The sequence below is a fragment of the Bos mutus genome, chromosome 24 (assembly GCF_027580195.1).
Source record: "Bos mutus isolate GX-2022 chromosome 24, NWIPB_WYAK_1.1, whole genome shotgun sequence".
NCBI classification, from domain to species: domain Eukaryota; kingdom Metazoa; phylum Chordata; class Mammalia; order Artiodactyla; family Bovidae; genus Bos; species Bos mutus.
The window spans coordinates 3,782,290-3,809,047 of NC_091640.1; the positions used below are offsets into that span (position 1 = coordinate 3,782,290).

General features: G+C 39.1%; 1 protein-coding gene across 1 annotated transcript in view; it reads right to left on the reverse strand.

Moving 5' to 3' along the window:
- The window catches only part of ZNF407 (zinc finger protein 407), a 386,963-nt gene that overhangs the window by 104,882 nt on the left and 255,323 nt on the right, over positions 1-26,758 (reverse strand). Inside the window, exon 8 of the mRNA XM_070362001.1 lies at positions 20,620-20,798. Coding sequence (XP_070218102.1) covers positions 20,620-20,798 — 179 coding nt within the window. The remainder of the gene's footprint in view (positions 1-20,619; positions 20,799-26,758) is intronic.

Below are 26,758 nucleotides of genomic sequence, written 5' to 3' on the forward strand. Positions count from 1 at the left end.
CAACTAATTGTTTTAACAGTTCCATAGTGGTCTTCTGCTGTCAGATTATTATCGAACTGCTGAACCTCATTATATCTAAAGCACCTTCCTGTTATGTTACACTTCGTTTTTAAATAGAAAACATCAGAGTGATCATCTGTCAATATATAAAGATCTGATTACAGTAACAAAGATCAATGCCAGTGTTTCAACATATTCACTTTCAAGAGTCCAGATTACAGAATAAAAAATAGTATAAGAGAAATTTGGAGTGTGACAATCTAAAAGATGTTTTAGGTGTGTGTATTTGGATAAATGTCTACATATTACAAGCAACAGACATTGGTCCTAAGGTAACAGATAATACATGATCAAAAGTACATGTTCAGGATTTAAGATCCTTCATTCACTGCCCCTCCTGGATCAGAAGCACCCCTGCACCAGCTTTTATAAAACCCTGGGTCGTCTCTCATCCCACCACGTCAATTCTGTCCCCACGGCCTAAATGGTTCTTTTCTCTCCTTGTGCTTCAGTAACTCAGCCAAGGACGAGGGAGTGGGCTGTGTGTCTTTAGTAGGGTGACGACCACCCAGCCCTCTCTTCCTTGGTGCAAACACAGGCAAGTTCCTCTGTGAACTTATCACTTCCTAGAGGTCATTCAGACCATCATTCCAGGCCCCTGCGACGAGCCTGATGGTCCTTCTTAGGAAATTGGACCCAGTGGGAACGTTTTCTCCCTCTGCTTAGTCCATGGCTCAGCATTTTCCTTCCCGTGTAGTTCTTAATTCCCTTAAGTGGCAATTATTTAAGACACAGTTAAGAGAAGGTGCAATCTACATTCATCCAATAAAACCTAAATATTAAAAAGGACAGAAAAATTCAGCATGGTTACTAAGGATAAATGGACAGCACTTACCATTTGAAAGGTACCAAAGCAGTGGTACATGAGTAAATGGACAAAATGTTTAAAAAAAATTATTAGAGGTTAAAAAAAAAATTAAGATAAACTAAAAGGGCATACTGTGTGTCAAAGAGACAGAGCCTCTTAATTACAAGAGGTTAGTATCACAGTCAGTCAAGAATTAGGTAGAAGAATCACTCTAATAGAGACTACCTGGAGACCAACCCAAAGACAGCAGACTGAGAAAGTCTAAATTTGAGATTTTTAATAAGCATATATGATGAAAATTAGTTAGATTAGTACTGAGGTCCAAAATGCACACTCTTCACAGAAGTAACCTATTTGTGCTGAAAGCGTTTTGCTTGGGAATGACCTCACCAAGTCTGTGGAAAGACAGAATAGAAAAATGATGATTACTGCACGGACATACTAAATAAGTGCATTCTAAGGTCAAAGATTGTAAAAGAAGCCAAAGGAGAAAGGAAGCAATTTTCAACTATATGTGGCCCATTCGTAGGCAAACATCATAATTACTGGAATGGGTTAAAAGAAATGAATTAAAATGACAACCTATTTAGGAAACACTATGACAACACTATGCAAGTTCTGAATATGAGTACTATGCAGATAATAATATAGCAGATAAGCTGTGCATCTGTGGAGCAGAATGCTACCAGGTCTAGCAGGTATAATCTTCACAAATATACCACCCTTTCCCACAGTCCATATGGCAGAGAAGGTGAAATTTTAAGGACGGTGAAATTTTAAAGACTGTGAAATTTTAAGAAATAATTCCAGCTGCATCTTTAAATTTTTAAAACTTGATTTGGTCTTCGATTTAACTATCTCCCCAGTATATCAAAAAGCAGTATTTTGCCAAGAAAATCCAACACGTGCTATCTATAAAATACGGTAGATACATTTAGAACTGGGTTTAAAGTAGATTTTCATATATACAATGGAATTCATTCCATTAGGACCACTTTCAAGATTTTAACTCCTACAATTAGGAAAGGTCTAATCTTTATAATAAATCTCTTATTCTATAACACTAAAAATGGTCCTGCTTCTGTGATCAAACCGTGCCTGAAAAAACACTTTTGGGATGGTGACATTTAATCCACGTACTACATATGCCACAGTCAATTATCCAGCGTAAAGCAGCCGCGTAACAGTGGCTGCACCGAAAGCAGCGCCGGCGTCACACGGCGCCACGAGCCTCGCACGTGTGGGTCACTTACTCCGCTTCACTTCCCCGCTCACCATTACACCAGGGATAACAGGAGCATCGGCTGCTCCAGAAATTAGATAAGCTGAGACTCCTGAAAATGGCCTAGTAATCTGACAAACAGTGAGCACTCACATGAAATTGTTACTAGTATATATAAATGGTCAGTTATGTAGAATAAAATGAAATTAACTCAATGCTGCTTCTTAAATCTTTCCTATGTTCTAGACAGCAGAAAAAACTTATTCTGAAAGAGACATAGTAAGATTACATCAACTAGAAAGTATTATTACAACATACTGACTTCCAACAGTTTCTTAAATTCGCCATTTCCCTCTTTCCTGGGGCCTTCCATGTTCCGCTGCCTAAGTGTCCTTTGGGCCTGAGGTCCGCACAGATCCCCAGGTGCCCTACACAGATCACCTCCCAGAGCATCTTTGATGTTTTCTTTATAGCATTTCAGCATTTTGTGTGTGTGGTTGTCTGGTGAGAATCTATCACCCACTAAATACAACATTTCTACCAGGGCAGGCTTGTGCTGCTCACTGCCGTACCTCTGAGGCCCACTGTGGGGCTCTGGGGCACACTGTGGGTGGAGAAAGCCCAGCACTTTTCGGTGACAGTCCAAACATAAGGTCTCAATGTAAGAGTAGTTACGAATCCTCAAACAAAATTTCTAGTTACTTCAGAACTTAAAATGTGTTCTGTAACACACTAAGGAAGCAGAATACCAATGTCATGAACTCCACGAAGTTTACAAGACCTTCCTCATTAAAAACAGTTATGAAGCTTAATGATTCAACTTTTCTATATGATTCAGAAGTCAACACCAGATACAGTGAAAATGATTTTCATGGATAACTTGGAACTACTAAAGAAAGGTTCGAGTACTGTGCTTCTGTAACTGGTTGCTGCCTTGCTAATCTGATTTACAGGGTAAAACCCTTTACCTGTAATCTTCGCATCACTACTGCTTAGCATTCTATGGATTGGGGTTTTACCTGGGGATTCACACCAGAGATAAGGACCCTACCTGTGACTGACTTAGACATAAAGAAAGAACCCCACCCCTGAGGAGACCTTACAGGAACACCTGTCCGCTCAGGAGGTAGGAAGAGTGGTGAGGAGGATGGTCTTGGCTTTCACTGTGGGGAAGCTCACTCAGAAGGGCCGTGGTAATTCCCTAAGCACAGAAAAGTGGAGTATAACCAAATACAAAGAGTACACAGACTGCCTGTGTGAGTTAACATGTCAGACCTTCGGAACTAACTCAAAACCATTAGGTCAAGCACATTCAGTTTTATCTGCATCATGATAAACTATTGTTTCTTATATGTTGAGTGAAAATGATTATACATATTAAGGTAATAGGTGAATATCTTGACATCTTAATGCCTAGATGATGAACACACCCAAATTGATCCTGCCATAAATAATAAAAATATGTAACCTTGGATGCCAATGTCTTTTTCAAGGTAAAAAAAGATATCTGAAAGTTTTATATGCTCAAATGGAGCATAAAACATCTTTAAAATGTCTTTCTAACACATTTTCTTAGACATAGAGAAATTGGGGTAAAAAAAGGAAATGTATTAAGTGCTATTACAGAATTATATCTAAAACCAAAACTGCTTCTTTGACTGGTAAAAGATTCATGAGATTTCAAAGCAAAGATCACAAAAAACTTTATTTCATTACATACAGGGGAAAAAGGCTAGAAATATGGACAAAAGATACATAAGAATAATATTAAAGCAAACAAACAAAATACACTCCCAAGTGTCATTCAGCCACTTCTAACTAGCTATTCCTGCTGTATTTATCTTGATTCTTTGCATTTTACTACATGTTCTAAGCAGTCCAACTTTTCCACTCCATCCCCTCATAATCCACTTCACTGACCCAAAGGGCCACTCCTGCCTCTCGTGTTGAGCCTGTCTCCTCTTCCCACCTCTCTAACTGCTCACTTCTCACAGAGTCAAGTACACTTCAGCCTGCCTTCCTGCACTTCAGATAAATTATCTTCGTTGACACTTGAGGTGCAAAACTTACAGTCACCTTTCCATCACTGCTGCAAACTCTATTTCCAACACTCGTTTTAGTAGCAAGAGTGCTTACAAGTCAATAAATAGCAATACAATTAAATTCGCTCAAGAGGGGCCACACACGGCACCTATTCTGCCCTTCACTTCAATGCAAAGTTTGCTCTGAATATCAACTCTAATCTAACAAACCTAATCCTACTCACTGATTATTTGTAAAACACCAGGCACTACAGTTCAGTGTTGACTGGATGCTCTATAAAAATGTCAAAAGAGTCAATAAATATTTAGTTACAAAGATAAAGAATGTTAAACTATGATACGTAACTGTCTGATAAGAGGGAAATGTCATGAGGGTGCTACTTTTTAAAGAAAAAAAAGAAACTTTAGGTGAAACCAAGTGTAATATCACCAAACAGTATTCTAAAGTTTCAAGAGAACTACCTGGGAATTTTCCTGTCTCCTGTCATTTTATACCAATCAAGTCTTTAAAGCAAATAAATCCATTTATTAGAAGCAGCCTTTGTTTCTAATCAAGAGAACAGGGTATGTATACATATGAATATGCAAGTGATGCAGGTCACTATGTTCATACCAAATATAAATCAGAATATCTATTCTTATCACTCAAGAGCAACCCCTACTGGCACAATTAAAAAGAATCTAGAACACACAGAGTTATTTCAGTTCAATATTTTATTAATTAAATACTTACAGAGCACTTCACATATGCCAGGCCCTACTTTAAGTACTTTACAAATATTAACTTATTTAATCACTCCAAGACATTTATCACTAAAAGAGATTAACTGACATAAACGTTACTCCAAGATGCAAAAGGATCTGTTTCATTACTTTGAGATACAGATTCTGTTTAAGCCAACAGAATCCAAATTTGACCTTGCCAATATCTGGAAATAAACCATTATTAATTATAGTTCTTTCTAACTTAGTAAGCCAGACAACCAATGTGGAGGAAATCCTGAAAGGCAGTTCCTTAAAAAACAGTTCTCTCTCAGTAAAAAGAAAATTAAATTTTATATTCAATTCAATGTTAAAAATTTACACTAACTGCAAAGGAGCCTTGCCTTTTCCTTTATAAACAGGAAGTCACTTATGCCAGGTTTTTATTTTAAGCATGCATCAAAATTACGATTTTTCACAAGATGAAAGAATACCTCTGCCAATCACACTGACAAGCTCCTCACGAGTGGCACTAATAGCTGTGACAACTGTCTGAGCAGAGCATTTTAAGAAGGATCTAGACCAGCCGTCACAACCACTACTTCATCTAGTTGGGGCTATGCTATATTCTGCTGCAATAAAAGCTATTAGGTGATTTAAGTGACTACTGTATTATGATGAACTTCATCTATCAGAAGAATGTATTTGCTTTTAATCTTACTTAGAAATAGAAAAAAAGGAAAAAATAAGAAAGTACAAGCACGTCTATAAGCTAAAATATTTTGCTCCATATTTATCTCGAATTACAAACTTTGCAAATTTATTCAATTGATTTATATATTTCAAATCCTGATTAGCATGTATCACATAACATCTTTTTGGCCTATTTAATTTCAGAGTCTCCAGCCCATTAGTATAATTTCTCTATTAACTTTCCAATTTTCATTTTCTCCATCCCAATCAACTCCCTTGTCTAATGTGTGCGTGTGTGCTCAGTCATGTCTGACTCTTTGCAACCCCATGAAGACCACCAGGCTCCTCTGTCCATGGAATTTCAAGGCAAGGAATCCCCATTTCCCTAATGACCCCTCACCAACAGAAACACCTATTTAATAGTTTCTAAGCTACCTGCACACACAATTGCACTCATCTCACATGCTAGTAAAGTAATGCTCAAAATTCTCCAAGCCAGGCTTCAGCAGTATGTGAACCATGAACTTCTAGATGTTCAAGCTGGTTTTAGAAAAGGCAGAGGAACCAGAGATCAAGTTGCCAACATCCGCTGGATCATCGAAAAAGCAAGAAGAGTTCCAGAAAAACATCTATTTCTGCTTTATTGACTATGCCAAAGCCTTTGACTGTGTGAATCACAATAAACTGTGGAAAATTCTGAAAGAGATGGGAATACCAGACCACCTGACCTGCCTCTTGAGAAACCTCTATGCAGGTCAGGAAGCAACAGTTAGAACTGGACATGGAACAAAAGACTGGTTCCAAATAGGAAAAGGAGTATGTCAAGGCTGTATATTGTCACCCTGCTTATTTAACTTCTATGCAGAGTACATCATGAGAAACGCTGGGCTGGAAGAAGCACAAGCTGGAATCAAGATTGCTGGGAGAAATATCAATAACCTCAGATATGCAGATGACACCACCCTTATGGCAGAAAGTGAAGAGGAACTAAAAAGCCTCTTGATGAGAGTGAAAGTGAAGAGTGAAAAAGCTGGCTTAAAGCTCAAAATTCAGAAAACGAAGATCATGGCATCCGGTCCCATCACTTCATGGGAAATAGATGGGGAAACAGTGGAAACAGTGTCAGACTTTATTTTGTTGGGCTCCAAAATCACTGCAGATGGTGACTGCAGCCATGAAATTAAAAGACGCTTACTTCTTGGAAGGAAAGTTATGACCAACCTAGATAGCATATTCAAAAGCAGAGACATTACTTTGCCAACAAAGGTCCGTCTAGTCAAGGCTATGGTTTTTCCTGTGGTCATGTATGGATGTGAGAGTTGGACTGTGAAGAAGGCTGAGCGCCAAAGAATTGATGCTTTTGAACTGTGGTGTTGGAGAAGACGCTTGAGAGTCCCTTGGACTGCAAGGAGATCCAACCAGTCCATTCTGAAGGAGATCAGCCCTGCCATTTCTTTGGAAGGAATGATGCTAAAGCTGAAACTCCAGTACTTTGGCTACCTCATGCAAAGAGTTGACTCATTGGAAAAGACTCTGATGCTGGAGGTATTGGGGGCAAGAGGAGAAGGGGACAACAGAGGATGAGATGGCTGGATGGCATCACCAACTCGATGGACGTGAGTTTGGGTGAACTCTGGGAGTTGGTGATGGACAGGGAGGCCTGGCGTGCTGCAATTCATGGGGTTGCAAAGAGTCGGACACGACTGAGCAACTGAATTGAACTGAACTGAAGCTACCTGGGCTTAAGGGCTTCCCTGTAATATGGGTATGTGCAGAAAATATGGAAGACAAGGGTAACTAGGATTTTTTACTTATATTTAAAAAATATTAACTGTTGTAAAATACACATAATACACAATTTATCATGTTAGCCATTTTTGAGTGTACAGTTGAGTAGGGTTAAGTACATTCACATTGTTATGATCAACCTCCAGAATTTTCCATATTACCATAACAGTGAAACTACATCTGCTAAACAACATCGCCCACCCTCCTGCCCCACAGCCTCTGGCAACCACCATCCTATTCTTGTATCTACACAAGACTTAACTAGTCTAGGGACCGCATGTGACGGCAGTCCTACAGTATTTGTCTTTTGTGACTTTCTTATTTCAATGAGTGTAATGTCCTCAAGATTCATCCATGTTGTAGCCTGAGTCAAAATTTCCTTCTTTCTCAAGGGTGGACAATATTCCATCATATGGATGGATCACGTTTTCTTTATATATTTATTCATTAATGGACATTTGAGTTGTTTCTACCATTTGCCCACTGTGAATAATTGTGCTATAAATGTGAGTTTACAAATACCATGAGATCTGCTTTTACTTCCGTGGCTGCTTTATGGTAGCTTTATTTAAAATCTTTTGAGAGACAACTATATTGTTTCCATAGCAGTTGTACCAACTTACGTTCTTACCAACAGTGCATAAGGGTTTCAATTTCTCTACATGCTTGCCAATCCTTGCTCTTTTCTTTTCTTTCTGTTTTTCTTTTTTATATAGTAGTCATCCTAATGGGTGTGAGCTGATAGAACAAAATTTTTTAAAGTGGAATTCTTAGATAGTAAGAAAAACATGATGAATACAACATATAAAACTGGTGAGTAATATTTTAAATGACGGCAAAGCTAACCAGAGAAGAATCATAAGTAAAAAGTAAAAGCCTTTTCTTATTCATTAATATAAAGGATTAAGAAATAAGAATTTCTGCTTATTATAGTCTGAATGTAAATGTGAATCATTTTAGTTGTTCATAAGAGTTTTGAGTGATTGGTTTAAACAATCACCAGGCACAGTAAGCTTTCCTCAGGAAGGCAGTCAAGGGCAGGACAAGACACTGACGGATCAGACGGATTCTCTGTGAGTTCCTATCAGATCTTGGCCCACTGAAGTGATGTGGCACATAACACTGAAGGAAAACACACGTGTCCACTTATGGGACTCCAAGGATAAAATTTTAAACCCATGTATGCTTAATTTTGAAATTGCGATGGTAATAGAGAGGAAACAAATGAGATTAAAGAAACATCAGTGCCTGCTTTAACAGAAGTGCAAAGGCAATTCTACAAAGATACTGTTTTCACCAAAGACTGCTTGAAAAATGACACCTATATTAAAGAAACCAGAGAATCTTAACCTATATCTCATGTTATATAAATCTGACTCAGAATACAGCATAAATCTAAATATAAAATATAAAAACATAAAGATTCTAGAAGAAAACACAGGAGTTAATCTTGGTAACTTATTTTAGACAAAGAGTTTTTACATACTGTTACAAAAGTGCAAGCCATAAAGGAACTTTTCCTCTACGAAAGACACTGTTAAGAGGAAAAAAAGGGTTAACCTCAGAGAAAGTGTTTCACATATATCTGACAAAGGCCTTATATCAAAATATATCAACATAAAAAAATTCTCGATAATAGTCCAAGGAAAAAAGAGGCAAATATTTCAAAAAATTCCTGGGTCAGGAAGATCTGCTGGAGAAGGGATAGGCTACCACTCCAGTATTCTTGGGCTTCCCTTGCGGCTTAGCTGGTAAAGAATCTGCCTGTAATGTGGGAGACCTGGGTTTGATCCCTGGGTTGGGAAGGTCCTCTTGAGAAGGGAAAGGCTACCCACTCCAGTATTCTGCCCTGGAGAACTCCATGGACTGTATAGTCCATGGGGTCGCCAAGAGTCAGACATGACTGAGTGACTTTCACTTTCACTTTATGATGGTTTTGATTTGCATTTTCTTAACAAGTAACGATGTTGGGTATCTTTTCATGTGCTCACTGGCCATTTATATATTTTCTTTGAAGAAATGGCTATTCAGATTCTTTTCTCATTTTTTAATCAGGTTATTTGCCTTGATAATGTTGAATTAAAAGAGTTCCTTACATATTCTGAATACAAGCCCATTATCAGATAGATTTCAGTTTTTCTCCCATTTTGTAGGTTTTGCTTTCATCTTCTTGATGGTGTACCTTAAGGCACATTGTTTTTTCCCCCAACAATTTTGATAAAGCCCATGGTTTAGTGTCATATTCAAGAAATTACTGCTTAATCAACAGTCACAAAAAGTTGTTTATACGTTCTCTTCTAAGGGTTTTATAGCTAAGATGATTTATGTTTTAGACAAAGAAAATGATGAATATTTATGGAAGTGGAGGGGTTAGCTTGCACACACCCATTTCCTAGTTCTGTCTCCTAAGACAAGACCAACAAGTAAACCGCATGCAGAAGCCAGGCGTGCATCCAGCGGATGTCTCTTGTTTTCTAAATACCTTCTCCAGTAAAAGGAACCAAGGCTCCTAAAAAGAGATTGATTCTACCACCAGATGAACATGGAGCACATTTTGGTGCTAGAAAGTAAACAGATGCCTACAGAAGGGTGGGGGCATGTGAGAGGGCACAGGAGCCCACCTGAAAGAGTCTGCAATGGCCAAAGTTGAAGCAGTTTGAGCAAGAAAATAAATAACAGTGAAACATGACTATAAACCACAGAGTAAAATAAGCCCATACTGGTAAAAATTAATAGAGCAAAAAATAATTGGTAGGGAAGGAATAGATACACCTTACAGAAAAATTCCAATTAAATGTAGAAGAAATGAGGAAAAGAGAAAATGACCATCAGAACACCACAGATCTTGCTGTAGTCAAGATCCACTAATGAATGTCAAAATTAGTGGGTAAATACTTAGGGAAAACAGGCTATTTGCATAATCTGAATGTATCTGCCCTGAGATATGTATTAATTAATAAGGGAGGAATAGTAAGCTTGTGGTAGAGAAATATAGAGATGCCGTCTTACTCAACTGGTCCACGTTACATCATTAGTCCTAACATACCCTTAAAATTAAAAGATGCTTGCTCCTTGGAAGAAAAGCTATGACAAACTTAGACAGTGTATTAAAAAGCAGAGGCATCATTTGCCAACAAAGGCAAGTATAGTCAAAGTTAGGTTTTTCCAGTAGTCATGTACAGATGTGAGAGTTGGACTATAAAGAAGGCTGAGTGCCGAAGAATTGATTCTTTCAAATTGTGGTGCTGAAGAAGACGCTTGAGAGTCCCTTGGACTGCACGGAGATCAAACCAGTCAATCGTAAAGGAAATCCACCCTGAATATTCACTGGAAGGACTGAAGCTGCAATACTTTGGCCATCTGATACAAAGAACTGACTCATTGGAAAAGACCCTGATGCTGGGAAAGACTGAGGGCAAGAGGAGAAGGGGGTGGCAAAGGATGAGACAGTTAGATAGCATCACCAACTCCATGGAAATGAGTTTGAGCAAAACTCCAGGAGATAGTGAAGGACAAAGAAGCCTGGTGTGCTGCAGTCCACACGGTAGCAAAGAGCTAGACGCAACTTAGCAACTGAACAGCAACAACCCTCGATACACTCCATATCTATTCTGAGGAATTCTTAAAGATCCTCAACCGAGTCATGAGTAAGCATCAGTCTAATGCAAATTAAGAAATATTCACAATGGAGTATTACTCGGCCATTAAAAAGAATACATTTGAATCAGTTCTAATGAGGTGGATGAAACTGGAGCCTATTATACAGAGTGAAGTAAGCCAGAAGGAAAAACATAAATACAGTATACTAACGCACATATATGGAATTTAGAAAGATGGTAACAATAACCCGGTGTATGAGACAGCAAAAGAGACACTGATGTATAGAACAGTCTTATGGACTCTGTGGGAGAGGGAGAGGGTGGGAAGATTTGGGAGAATGACATTGAAACATGTAAAATATCATGTAAGAAACGAGTTGCCAGTCCAGGTTCGATGCATGATGCTGGATGCTTGGGGCTGGTGCACTGGGACGGCCCAGAGGGATGGTATGGGGAGGGAGGAGGGAGGAGGGTTCGGGATGGGGAACACATGTATACCTGTGGCGGATTCATTTTGATATTTGGCAAAACTAATACAATTATGTAAAGTTTAAAAATAAAATAAAATTGGAAGAATAAAAAAAAAAAAAAAAAAAAAAAAAAGAAATATTCTAAAAAATAACGGATTCATATTCTTTACAAGTGCCAAAGTCACATAAGACAATGAAAAGCTGAAAAACTGCTGCGGACTGGAGAAGATTAAGGAGACTCAACAACAGAAGGGAGTGTTCATTCGTGCGCTGAACTGTGGAAAAGAAAAACAGCAGACTGGAAAGACTGGTGAAATGTGAATAAAGAACATAGAGTTAGAAAACAGTACTGTGCTAATGTCAACATCTGGTTTTGGTAACTGCACTGTGGTTACACAATGCTAACACTTATGGAAGTTGGGTAAAGGCTATATGGGAACTTTCCCACTACTATTTTTGTAACTCTTCTGTAAGTTTATTTCAAACTAAAAACTTAAAACAAGGAAAACTTGCTAAATGGCAATTTTGCTTGCTAAAAATAGAAATAAATGAAATTACAAATGAATAATAATGTGCATTTTTACATCTCTGGAACTAAACTTCAAAGCCAATTAAAGAAGACACCTACACTGTCCTCATACTCTGAAGGAGCTGTGATGCTGTTCGTCACTAAACGCCTTGCAGGAGACAGTCAGCTGCGAAGCAGCATCAACAGGTGCGCTTGTCGACACCTTCCTGTCTCCTCCTAGAAACCTGCACTTTAGTTGGGGTCAGCATATGTCTGGGAGGGCAAAGAAATTTTTAAGAAATATAAGTTATATTGAATTAAACAGATGATAAAAGGTCTGTATATTAAAAAAAAGCCACATCAATTACCTGATAAAAACATACTGGACCACTATAACTTTCCACAATTTTTGTTTCTCTTAAAATTTTGATAAATGAAGTTGTCAGAGGTGATAAGATCACAGCTTTGTTTCTAAACTATTTTAACTTTCAGAATTCAGTTCATGAATGCTGCAAATGTTGGTCCAGATAAGATCACAGTTTTGTGTGCTGATGAGGCAACCATCCTGGCACGTGCCTGTATAACCTTGAGCAGGGAGGAACGCAGCCTAGAAAAAGTTTCCATGTGGTTCTGAATTACACAGGCTAATTACACTCAGCAAGGCCTCCCTTCAAAAAGAGGATAGAGTTTTTTTCTGGGAAAATAAAAAAATCAAGTATCACTCTAAAACTTCTCTCTATGATCATGTAGCTAGGAAATGAGACTGAGGGCTCTTGAGGCTTGAGATCCATCAGAAATAATTAACTAAGTGGGTTTACATAAACGTCAGATATTTTCAGTGAATTCTATTAGGTATTACTAGCAAAAGTTGTACATTACTTGTATACTCTGACTTTAAATGCTGTGAATGCCACTAAGCACTTCACAGAACATTATACACTAGAAAGGACATTTCAAGACCATATATAGTGGGCAATATACAAAGAATAGAAATAATTCAAATAATAAAAGTTTCTACTCTAAATAAAATTTCATGTAGACCTTTTCTAGCCCTAACTTTGGATATATGCTCTGATTAACATTAATACATGTATTACACATGTAATACAGATACACATACATAGTTATGAGACATTATCCTCAATAACAACTTGAAATAAATGTAAAAGTTCATCTAGTCCTTTCCCAGTATTTTCTTGCTACTGAAACAGCAATAACAAAGCCTAATACCCTTATTTCAAAGAAAATCTCAATATTAATGATACTTTTGAAAGCTCTTTCATATGTATTAATTTCAACTTCATATTCAAAGGAAAGGCTGAACACTGCTAGACATTTTGCAGCTGAGAATACAGATACAGGTTGAGAGACTTGTTTAAAGTCACACATTTCAACTGCAATAAAGTCAGGACACTATAACCAAGTTCATTTGACTCCATCCATCCACCCAACCATCAGCTACGTTCTATACCAGGGAGTAAAAGTACCGTGAAAACATTTATCCCTCGTATGAATTTTTTAAAATTATATTATACTCTGCTATTTCCTAGTACTTGTTTTTAGATTATCTGGTGTCTTAAAACTCAGTATTCAGGCTTCCACAATAAGAATTTCATTAATGCATAGAAGCTGATCTTTTTAAAGCTCCTGAATATGCAGTTATGTAACTGGAAAACTCTTAAAGACAAACAGGCATGGATTTCAATGGGCAAGTTAACTTGTTTTTAAATCATTAGATTGGGAGTAACACCTACCAAAGAATTTTGCTTTGAGGATTTAGTGATCTAAAGAAAAATCTGGCACAGACACTACCCTTCTTTCTTTGTAACTGAAAAGGCAAAAATGTGTAAAATAATAGAGTTCTTCAGCTCTCCACACTAACCGTCTAAAACAGGACTCTATACCCTTCACAGTGTGGAGCACCACAGGAAGGAAGCAGCAGAGAGTGGCCAGAGAGACACACCCAGGCACAAATATCTCTTTAACCTGTTCCATGGTGCTCTGCAAATACAGGAAGTTTTTAGAAATACTGGAGACATGTTAGCGAGAACATATTTATTCTTCAGCAGATTAAATTTTCAAATATTTAAGAATGCATAATTAGAAAGTTCTGAAAAAACCTCTATCAGTATATTACTCAATAAAAGAGAAACGATGAAGAGCTTGAAGAGTCAACTTATTACCAGTAAACAGCATGTTTACTGATAAGATGGTCCGGCGGAGCAATTATAGCACTAAAAAAAAAAGGAGATGGATGGAAAAATAGTGCTTTGACATTATTCACCCATTGACTACAAAGACCATAAGACACTCCTGAACTTAGGAATTCCAACAGGAGTGAGAGCGAGAGAGAGAGAACAGAAAGGCCAATTAGCAAAAGACCAAATCTGCCATGCCGTGATGGACAGACGTGGCCTCACAGAAGGCACCAGAGTGTGCAGACAGGAGTTTGAAAGAAGCAAAGACATTTAGCAGCAGTTAAGAAAAATAGTAAATTAACCCATGGATGATGTCTGAGGTTAAGGAATCAAATTGTTGAACTGTTAATTACTTTCGGAAGTCTTTTGTTAAGTGGTGAAGTACTAGGAGACTGGAAAACAAGGAATCCAGTCTGAAGGTTAAAAAGAAAGAGAGAAGAGGCTGAAAATTATAGAGCTGTAAGTCTAACATCTATATTAGGAAATAAATTTGAGATGATACTTATGGATGAGCTTAATGATACATTTGGAGAAGTACAATTTAATAGGAGTGAGTCAGCATGGATTTACCAAAGGCAATCATGTCAGAAAAAATTTCGTTCCTTTTTAAGTTGAAGTAATAATTGGTTTATGTAAGGGAGAACCAATGAGAAACTGTCAGGATTTTTGGAGATTTTTGGACCTTTTCATAAAATGAATTATTGTACAAAATGTCATGGCATGTGTCAGGGTACCCAACTAACAAAAGGGGATGAAAGTAAGGGGGTTAAAAATAGAGGGCCAAAGAATTCAGGAAAGACTACATTCCACAAAGCTTCATATATCAGAACGCTAACGTTTTTAATTAATGATGAAGAAAACCTTTTATATTAGGAAATTTGAATATACTAGTAAATGAGAGGGAATGGTTAAGATACAAAAGGTTACAGCTGTTTTATCTTAACTGTGATAGATTAAGCAAATGGCCTCAGAGGTGGCATATGAAATTTAATCTTCCTGAGTATAAAGTGATGCACTTGGATAGAATTAAGGAATCAGTTAAAAATAGTTTAAATGGTACTGAATTGCTTACCATTAAAAAGAAAAGGGATTTGGAATTTTGATAACAGTCAAGCTTTTACATTTTTATTCTTATAACTTGATAAGAGGAAAATGCAAGGGAATGCAGTTAAATAATACACATCACAAAGAATTAAAAGCTGACTGCCTTACTGAAGAATAAAAAATCCTAATTTGTGAAAAGGGTTTGATAGATTCATGGGCTATCATCTTACACAGGCAATAATCTAATATATAATGCAAATGACTATATATATATAAGAACTAAAAAAAAATATCAATACAAATATGATTAAAAAATATGACAGCAGAAAAACTAAGGAACCCAGTGGTGCTATGTGCTCAGTCGCTAACCGGCTGTGTGACCCCACAGACTGTGGTCCTCCAGGCTCCTCTGTCCATGAATTTTCCAGGCAAGAACACTAGAGTGGGTTGCCATTTCCTACTTCAGGGGATTTCCCAAACCCAGGGGCTGAATCCATGCTTCTTGGGTCTCTTGCATTGGCAGACAGATTCTTCACCAACTGTGCCACCTGGGCTAAGGAAATTAGGAAAAGTACCACGCAATCACTTAATACTTAATGTCCCCTGAAAAGAGATCACCATCTGACTCTTACCTTTGGAAAAGGCATAAACATTTACTAAATTTAAAGTTCAGGCTTCTCAGGGGAGAATATGGAACAACCAAGCCAAACTCCTAGTCTCCACTCAGTGCCTGACCCGGCCACAGCCGGGCCCCCAGGGGGCATCTGTGCGCGCGCGCACACACACACACACACACACACACACAGTGAGCACAGTTCCAATCTGAGGCGTCATGTGGAGGCTGTCTCTTGGAATTTGCGAGAAAAAGATCTTCTTCGTCAGTATGATCAGCGGAGCTCCGGCATACCTCCTCTGCCCTCTCCTTCACCTCCTCTTCTCTGTCTTCCCTCCTTTCGGGTTATTTTAAAGTATTCTAAGATATAACCACCCAAGTCTAACTGAAGGTCACCTGAACTGCACACATACAGTGTGTTTAATTCCTTCTCAAGGTGCAGTGAGTGAACACCAAGCTTATTCATGGATAAGAGAGATGGGAGAAATACAATAGCTAAAACCGTAAAGCTCAAATAAAGGTCATTTTTGAGATGAAGCACATTTCACTTAATAAAAAAACTGTAATGTAAAATGACAGAAAAATTCTGGCCACTCGCAATTTGACGTCAATGTTGGAGGATTAATGTGATTGTAAAAATCTCATCACAGTAGATCTACAATGGACCTAAATGAACCTCCTTAGAAATTTAGGGTTAAGGGAATCCTGTTTTTTAAAAAGTACACAACTCATAGAAGAGCTTGAAGAACTTTCTCCAGCTGAACACAACCTCATCCCAATGTTAGAAATAAGAAACAGAACCACACCACTGCTTCTCATCCCAAGGAAAACAGACTCTGGTTTCTAACACCACAGAATACTCTTTGTTGTTTTAATATTTAATGAAAAATGAAATCATACAGAATATGCTCCTTTTTGTTTGGCTAACTTCATCCAAAGATACGACTGTGAGATTTATTCATGCTGTGAATGTAATTCAATCATTCTCATTGCTGTAAAGTACTCCATTGGGTAAACTCGCAAACCTTTCTACACTCTACCTGGTGGACGTTTCAGTAGTTTGGGGTTTTGACTATGATGAGTACATTGATAAATATATTAAGTATAAATAATAAAGTAAAAGAATATTTCAAGTTAAAGATTAAAGTTGTGACAGCAGAAACAAAATGCAGCTACATGCTGTTTATAAGGAAGCTGGTATAGTTAATATGAAATACAGAATGATGGCAAGAAGTGTTACTACAGATAAAAAGGAACATTCACAGTGACAACAGTGATAGAGAACTACGTATTTTTTCTTTATCACAGGTGGGTATGTGTAGAAAACAAACTTAAAGTTCCAAGTGCCCAGTGATTTATCTTTAAAGTATGTAAAATCAAAATTAACAGAAAAACAGACACCCCACAATCATGGTGGGCAGCTTTTACCTCTCTTAACACAGTTGATTGGGTTAGCATTGAAAAAATCAGTAAGAAAGAGACAACCTGAGCAATACAGTTAACAAATGAGGTAAGTGATATACAAGAAACACAATACAGCACTGAACAACACAAAACTTCCTAGTATCTCAAACATTTACCAAAACCTACCAAATCCTAGGCATAAAGAAAGTATAAACAAATTTCAAAGGATTAAAATAATTCAGACTCTGTGCTGTGAGCACAGCAGATATAAGCTAGAAATCAGTTTTATTACTATTTCAATAGTTAACAAAAAGATAATTAGAAGATCCCTAAATGCCTTGGATTTCTAAACAATCCACTTTTATTCAAAAAATAAATAGCCACTTGTATCTTGTTAGTCAAAAAAGCTATAGCTGAAATTAAAGCTCACATACAGCCTTTAGTTCTTGGGAGTATGAAATGGTAAATTATATCAAAATCATTCTCCTAATTCCCCCCAAAAATTGACAAAAAAGACAATTAATCATCAACAGAAGCAAACAGAGAAGAAGAAAGCTGGGCAAACATGGATGCCAAACATTATCATGTCCAACAGTTTACACACTGTACCACCTCTGTTAGATCTTATAAGAATGTGCTGCAGGCATTGTCATCCCCAGCTTACAGACTGAGACCCATACAGTTACAACAGGGTTTCCCAAGTCATTCAACAGGGGAATGAGGGCTGAAGCTCAACCTATCCTGCCGAGGGCCACGCGCACAGACACACGGGACACTGCAAGGCAGCTGGACGCCGCCCCGGAGGCCCCGCCGGCGGACGCACAACTGCAGGAAACACTCTACAGAACTGTTTGTTAAAAACAAACAAACAAACAAAACCCAAGAGCTCATTTAACATACACACTTCCAAATAGCATCTCAACAAAAATTTAAAATACCCCAATGACATTATATACAATATTTTCTGTTGCCGGTGTTTGATGTTTTCCTTCTCACGGGGCCACGAGATGTTTGAGACACATGGGAGAGCCAAGGCAGATCGCAAGTGCATTTGTTTACTTGTTTTGAGTGGTTAAAAAGAACTGCTTCATATGCGTCACTGAACTTTGGATCACATAATTCTCAACAGATCAGTAGTCCTGACAGCAGAGAAGGCAGCTGCCAGTCGCCATCAGGTCAGGGCCATAAACCACTCTGAGGAGTCCAGGCCACCTCTGGACCTTCCCGGGAACCATCCATCATAGATTTACCCCAAGTGCTGCCTAATCCTTCACCAGACAGCCTGGGAGGAGAGGAGCCCCAGCTGCTTCAGTATCTCCCCTTCACATCGAGGAAGGCGCCTCCCACATACTCAGGAAGGGCTTACAGATGACTTAGAACTACAAGGTTAACAAGTCAGTCTAAAAACTCTGCCCTTTAAAAGTTTTCTCTGAACTGAGCTAAGTTTATCAAAGCAAATATATTACTGAAGAGGGATACTGCCCTGCACAGGGTGGAATAAACAACCCAAGGAATTCATTTGTAAAAATACTGAGGAACGTTATTATTAATTATGGAGAGAAAGGTTCTAACAGAGACACAGAAACACAAACAGAAACCTAGGATTCTATGCATAAGAGCATACACACATAAACAAACCAACTAGAATAAGTTTTCTAAGTAAATTTTTATACAAATGATATCTCAAAAGGAATACTGCATGACTAGGGCAGCAATGGCATGAGCAAAAGCAACGTGTTTCTTTGGTTTGCAATTAGCTTCCTCCCCCTTTCTTTGCTGTTTACTTCATCTAACAAGTTAGAGATACCTTATTTTAGGAAAATGACCTAGTTTCAATGCCTAATTGGTACAATGGAAGAAAGAGACAGAATACATCAATATTGCATCTTGAGAAGCAGGCGTTGGAAACTACCTTGAAAATGCTACACTGCTGACAACCCACCATCAATTCAGATGGTGTCACCTGGCCATTTCTTGAAGTCCCAGCTTTTAGGCAACGTTTTCTGACATCTGCATTGTCATGCATCCATAACAGTAAAGAACCCACAGGTACTGATGGCCAGAAGATATTTCAATTTGACTTTATCTGTTTTTGTGAACTAAAACTGATAATCTGTCTAGTTCAAAAGCTTTTCAGTAACAACCTCACCAAAAAGAAAAGAGTATTGACCCCGTTTTTCTTTTTCAAACACAGCCCTGGGTACAGCAGAGATGACTAAATAGGACACTTCACTGTGACTTAAAAGAGTCGATCATACGAGCATAGAGAAATCTGAAAGAACATATCAGTGGAAAACGAATAACAACGTTATATGCAATGTCAAATGTATCAGGACTGTTATTCTAACCCATGGAGCTCTCTCTCCTTCACGCAGACGTTCTGTGAGCACACGTCACTGACACATTTTGCAAGGGCAGCGCTGCCCTCGGTGGGATTCCCACGACTTTCAGGCACTAGTGTCACGGGCCAGCAGCAGCAGCAGCACCCACAATCCTTTGCACTGTGCCTGCTAAGAGCTTCATAGCCAATTATCTTTTTAAATTCTCACAGTGGCCCTTTACACAGATACCACCACGTCGATTTACGTCCGAGAAATAAACCTGCAGTGATGCGGTAAGCCTGCCTGTAACCCACCCAGCCAGGAAGGGGAGGAGAGTTTAAGTACAGCTCCAACAGCTCCAAAGTACCTGCTGGAAACATCCCCTGATCACCTCGCATTATTTAAATTCAGTCCTGTCTGGGCTCTGGTTAGGAACTTCCTCTAGACGTCCTGTAGGGGATGCGTCCTTAACAGGCCCCACCCTCGCCACCCGTCCCCTGGCTGCCCACACAGAACTCACACCCAGGCCCTCTGGTTCTCTGAATGCCAGGCTGGGCTGCAGGCATGCCTGTGCCTAACCTGCATTGGGGCTGTGTTGCTGCTCCTCCCGCAGCACCTGATGGCCACTCCAATGAGGCAGGGGCGATCTCAGCAGCCCCTGCCACCACCGCTGCCTGCACCCTGCGCGACAGTCCTTGCTGATGCCTGGGATGCAGGGCGCCCTGTTGCCCCTTCCAGGTTCTCCTGTTTTCCTCACTCACACGCTTCCCCTTCCAGTACTTACTGGAAAACCATGGGGCAAGGAACTGGGCATAACAATTCAAATCACAAACATTTGTTGAAAATGTTAAAAACCTTATCATCAGGCAAAATATGAAGCTCAGACACCCACAACAGTCCAACTGTGTTTGGAATATTTGCTCTTAACAACTGTGGGGAGATTATTTCACCATATTTGCTCCTGATGGAATAGAATGGAAAAGACCTGCTTTCACAGTCAAGGGGACAAGAGCAGTGTACTTTTTTATCAGTCTTGAAGCGGATACTGTCACACATGCTGCCATGTTTAGATAACTGCTAATGCACAAACAGCCTGACAGCCCCTGCGACGAGCGAAGTGTTTCACACAGCAGCTTTCGTTTCCTACCTGCGTGCAGGTAGGCCAGGTCCGGGTTCTCGATGTCTGGATGCTGTTCTTTCAGGTGGTTCCGGAACTCCACGGGGATGTTGGTGCCATAGTCACACTTGGGGCAGTTGTACATCTTGACGCCTTCGTGTTTGCCCGTGTGGAGGATGTGTTTGCGGATGTTTTCAGCGCAGTTTGACCTATGAAGTAAGAAAGCAGAGTAAGTGGAAGTAAGGTCACATCACTAACGTCGGACCACAAACCAGGATGTCAGCGACCCTCACACAGGCCTCGGGAGTGTCAGGTACTGTGCTAAATGGCTAATCCAGGAGGCGGGAACACTCGTCTCCTGGGTGCTAATCTCCAGGCTGCTCTTTTATCTGAGCGATTCATTTCTATGCAGAACCGGAAACACAAAGCCCCAAGTTCTACGATTTTAATACAAATTATTCAGGTACCACTTGAGGGCAGTGAAGGAGTTTCCTTAATCCCAAGAACACACCTTTCACCATGAGGAGCCGTGCAAAGGGAAGGCCTGCCACTCCCGCTGAACTGGAGCACCAAGGAAACAAAGGCGCCTGGGCTTCTAGTTCTGTCACGAGAGCAGCTCCTAAGTCAAGCTCTCAAACCATCTGAAGACAGAAACGTAGCTGCAAGCAGCCCCTCACCTCACATCTGGGCAACGTGCTAAGTGCCAGTCAGGTTTCTGCACGGGTGCAGGTTTCCAAGAGGGATGGGCTGAATAAAGAGTGGAGGACCCGAGTCCTTTACATGAAATTGTCGCTGACAGTGGGCTCCTCTCCCACTGCTTTCCTGTGGATGCAGAAGTGCCAGGCCTGAGATGACCAGAACCTCTGGCACAGGCGGCGGCTGCTGAGGCAGAGTGTTTGTTCCGTCTGCTCCTGTCCCTCCCAGCATGGGTCAGCGACTGAGCCCAGACCCGTCCACACACACACCGCTGCCTCCCCTCTGTCTCTGTTGTTGTTAGAACATCACCAGAAAGTGCCCGACACAGATTCAAGCAGGTTGTGTGTGTGTGTGTGTGTGTGTGTGTGTGTGTGTGTGTGTGCCCGACACAGATTCAAGCAGGTGTGTGTGTGTGTGTGTGCCCGACACAGATTCAAGCAGGTGTGTGTGTGTGTGTGTGCCCGACACAGATTCAAGCAGGTGTGTGTGTGTGTGTGTGCCCGACACAGATTCAAGCAGGTGTGTGTGTGTGTGTGTGCCCGACACAGATTCAAGCAGGTGTGTGTGTGTGATGGCTTCAGCTTTCCGACAGAGCGAAATGAAATTCCAAAGAAAGCACTGCGTTTATCAGTCTTTCCTGCCAGTACTGCTGAAGGACAAAATCCTGTAGGCTGATTTGAAGAAAATAAACTTAGGACACTGTAGGGAGTTAGCAAACACATCTTACAACACACAGATGACGGAAGGCTGCACACGGAGGCCGTCTGTGGCTCGCACGGCCCCGCACTGCTAAACGGAATCATGCGTGTGTGTAACACATAACTGCACCCGGGGACGCACCTGGGGGAGCTGGGGAAGAATGCATATGTAGTTACCATCCCCAACTTTACAGGAGCTCTGCACCAAGATGGTAACACAGAAGGCCATCTGAAGGCAGGTGAAAGAAACGCTCACCCTGTGATGATGGAAAGGAAGAGGGCCAGGTGTGGATTCCCCAGCTGGGGGGTGAGCCGCGCCGAATCCCTGCCTGAGTCTGCAGATCACCTCCCATGTGCTTTCCATGGCAGCACAGACAGTCCTAAATTCGCAATGTTTGCTGACATTGGGGAGTGAGCACAAGTCTGCTACTGTACTTAATTAGGACTGCTGATTCTCTGGTGCCACCTACATTCTCCCTTTATGGAGAAGCAAGGCATTAAGAGCCATCAAGGACAATCGCTGGTCAGGGAAGGAAAATTACCAAAATACACACATTTCAGGGTACAGTGCCCACTTAAATGGGGGACAGTATAAGCAATGATACTTAATCTTTGATGAAGGAAGGAAGAGATGACTTTGAAAGGAGAGTATTTTGTTTTTGAGACATGTGTATCTTGGATACAAATAAACCAGTATCTCTTAGAACATCAACCGCATGTGGAATCTAGCAATCAGGGGACTATTAATGAAGCAAGTAAAAGTGGAGAGGGAGGGTTAAAAAGGAGAGAAGCTTCTTTCATCTAAAAATATATAATAAAACAAAGGAGATGTGGTGTGGGACTTGGTGTTTTAGGTTAAGGATCATTTTATACATATATTTTATACCTATTTACTTTTACTTGTGATATACATACTATTCGTATACTTGATTTTATGTAAATAATAAATATGTGTGTGTATATAATCTATATTATACACACATCTAAGAAACATTAAATATATGCAAATGAGAAGAAAATACAGTCAATGTCTATCTGCAATTGAAAAAGGTATATTTCATGGATAATGGCATATTTGTGTGCTATCATCTGTTCTGATGTCATACAACACAAATTTTTTTTAAAATATTGAGATAAAAAGGAACAACTCTGAAATCAAACTATTACAGTCCAAGCCTAAAAAGCAGAAGCTCTAACATATTGTATTAACATCATTTACAGCAGCTACAGAGTCCAGCAGACTGCAGTCCCACACTGGAGACTACCCTGAGACAGACAGCTGACTGTGTAGCAATGGTGCAACATTCAGTTGACAATCAGTAGGCTAGATAACGTCAGCCAAGCAGTTCTGAATGATACTCAGCCCCCCAAATGAGGTTTTTTCCCCAAATACTAAGAGAACTTCCAACTAGTAATAAGAATGGTAAATTGAAGAGGGACTAATGAAGAACAGGTCAGGCAGGGGAAGTAAGGATGGTCTGAAACATTATATCAAACAAGGTCCAACCTTGGTTTGCCAGGAAATAATAGCAGTGACGTGAAGAGGGCATTCAATTATTAGGAATCAGCGACTGAATGTATTTTTAGTTTGACACTGATTCTTAAGGTAAAGAGTATATTTTTGCCTCATGTTCCTAGACTGCAAGATTTAATATTACTAAGATGGCAATACTCCTCAAATTGATGTATAGATTCAGTACAATCCTATCAAAATCTCAGCTGGATTTCTTACCAAAGTTGAAATACTGATCCTAAAGTTCATATGGAAATGCACAGAACCTAAAAGACTTGATACAATTTCACAAAGAACTATGTTGGAGGACTCATGCTTTCTGATTACAAAACTTTCTATGAAGCAGTAGTAATCAGAACAGTGAGGTGCAAGAGAAAGAACAGATGGAGCAGTGCTCAGCAGGAGGTGTGTGTGTGGGGGGCATGGTTCCATGGGAGGTGAGATGGCTCAGTGCGATGCTGTAGGCTCCTCATGGGGAACAGGTGCTCAGGCCGGACTTACTGGGCCCACGAGTGCAAGCACTGAGTTTATGAGGAAGGCAGTGTAAAGTCTGAGGACATTTCAAATGAATTTTGAAATACAATATGTTGAAAGTGTCGAGGCAGCTCTCTCTCTATATATATAAGTATGGCCTTGGCTGGGCAATTAGTAAAAGGACCAGAGATGGGAGCTGATTGATTTTTGGGGCTTCTTAAAATATGTGATAAGGGAAATATCTTATTCAGTTCAGAGGCATTGCATTTTAAAATAATAAATCAATAAAATAACAAATGACAAAGTCTTCCAGAATACCACAAAATTATGTTACTGCTACACACTTGCTGCTTATTAACACAAAATAATAAGTTAAGTTTATGTTATTTAACTTAATGAGAAGGAAGCTTAGAAAACAATTCTACTAAATATTTTTTTCTCTTTTGTTTCTGATACTATCTTTAGGATTTTCTATGTACAGATTCATGTCATCTGCAAATAGTGAGAGCTTTACTTCTTTTGCAATCTGGATTCATTTCTTTTTCTTCTCTGACTGCTGTAGCTAGGACTTCCAGAACTATGTTGAATAACAGTGGTGAAAGTGGACACCCTTGTTTTGTTCCTGATCTTAGGGGGAACACTTTCAGTTTTTCACCATTGAGAATAATGTTTGCTGTAGGCTTCTTATTATATATGGCCTTTACTATGTTGAGGTAGGTTTGTTCTATGCCCATGTTTTGAAGATTTTTAATCATAAATGGGTGCTGAATTTTGTCAAAGGCTTTTTCTGCATTTATTGAGATTATCATATGGTTTTTTCCTTTCAACTTACTAAAATGGTGTGCCACATTGATTGATTTGTGTATATTGAAGAGTCCTTGCATCCCTGAAACACAGCCAACTTGATCATGGTGTATGAGCTTTTTGCTGTGTTGCTGAATTCTGTTTGCTAAAATTCTGTTGAGGATTTTTCCATCTACATCCATCAGTGATACTGGCCTGTAGTTTTCTTTTTTCTGTGTTGTCTTTGTCTGGTTTGGTATCAGGGTGACAGCGGCCTTGTAGAATGAGTTCGGAAGTGTTCCTCTGAAATTTTTTGAAAGAGTTGTAGAAGGATAGGATTTAGCTCTTCTCTAAATGTTTGACAGAACTCTCCTGTGAAGTCATCTGGTCCTGGGCTTTTGTTGTTTGGGAGAATTTAGATCACAGCTTCAATTTCAGTGCTTGTAATTGGGTTGTTCATAATTTCTATTTCTTCCTGTTCAGTCTTGGAAGTTCTTAAGAATCTGTCCATTTCTTCCAGGTTATCCATTTTATTGCCATATAATTGTTCATAATAGTCGCTTATATTCCTTTGTATTTCTGCATTGTCTGTTGTAACCTCTCCTTTTTCATTTCTAATTTTGTTGATTTGATTCTTCTGTTTTTCTTGATGGGTCTGGCTAAAGGTTTGTCAATTTTGTTCATCTTCAAGAACCAGTTTTTAGTTGTATTAATCTTTACTATTGTTTCTTTCATTTCTTTTTTCATTTATTTCTGCTCAGATCTTTATGATTTCTTCCCTTCTACTAATTTTGGGGGCTTTTTGTTCTTCTTTTTCCAGTTGTTTTAGTGTAAAGTTAGGTTGTCTATTTGATGTTTCTCTTGTTTCTTGAGGTAGGATTGTACTGCTATAAACTTCCCTCTTAGAACTGCTTTAGCTGCATCCCAGAGGTATTGAGTTGTCGTGTCTTCATTGTCATTTGTTTTTAGAAATTTTTTGATTTCCCTTTTGATTTCCTCAGTAACCTGCTGGTTATTTAGAAACGTATTGTTTGATCTCCATGTGTTTGTGTTTCTTAGAGTTTTTTTTTCTTGTAATTGATGTCTAGTCTCATAGTGTTGTGGTCAGAGAAGATGCTTGATATAATTTCAATTTTTTTTAATTTACTGAGTTTTGATTTGTGACCCAAGATGTGTCTATCCTAGAGAATGTTCCACGTGCACTTGAGAAAAAGGTGTATTCTTCTGCATTTGGAAGCAAGGTCCTGAAGATAACAATGAGATCCATCTCATCTAATGTATCATTTAAGACTTGTGTTTCCTTATTAATTTTCTGTTTTGATGATCTGTCCATTGGTGTGAGTGGGGTGTTAAAGTCTCCTACTATTATTGTGTTACTGTCAATTTCTCCTTTTATGTCTCTTATTGTTTGTCTTATGTATTGAGGTGCTCCTATGTTAGGGGCATAGATATTCACAATTGTTATGTCTTCCTCTTGGATTGATCCCTTGATCATTATGTAGTGTCCTTCTTTATCTCTTGTAATCTTCTTTATTTTAAGGTCTATTTTGTCTGATACGAACATCGCTACTCCAGCTTTCTTTTGCTTCCATTTGCATGCAATATATTTTCCCATCCTCTCACTTTCAGTCTATATGTGTGTTTAAATCTGAAGTGGGTTTCTTGTAAACAGCATATATATGGGTCTTGTTTTTGTAACCATTCAGCCAGTCTGTGTCTTTAGATTGGAACATTTAATCCATTTACATTTCAAGTAATTATTGATATATATCTTCTTATTGCCATTTTTTTAATTGTTTGGGGTTGATTTTGTAGGTCTTTTTTTCTCTTGTATTTCTTGACTATAATAAGTCCCTTTAACATTTGCTGGAAAGCTGGTTTGGTGGTACTGAATTCTCTTAACTTTTGCTTGTCTGAAAAGCTTTTGATTTCTCCATCAATTTTGAATGAGATCCTAGCCAGGTACAGTAATCTTGGTTGTAGATTTTTTCCCTTTCAGTACTTA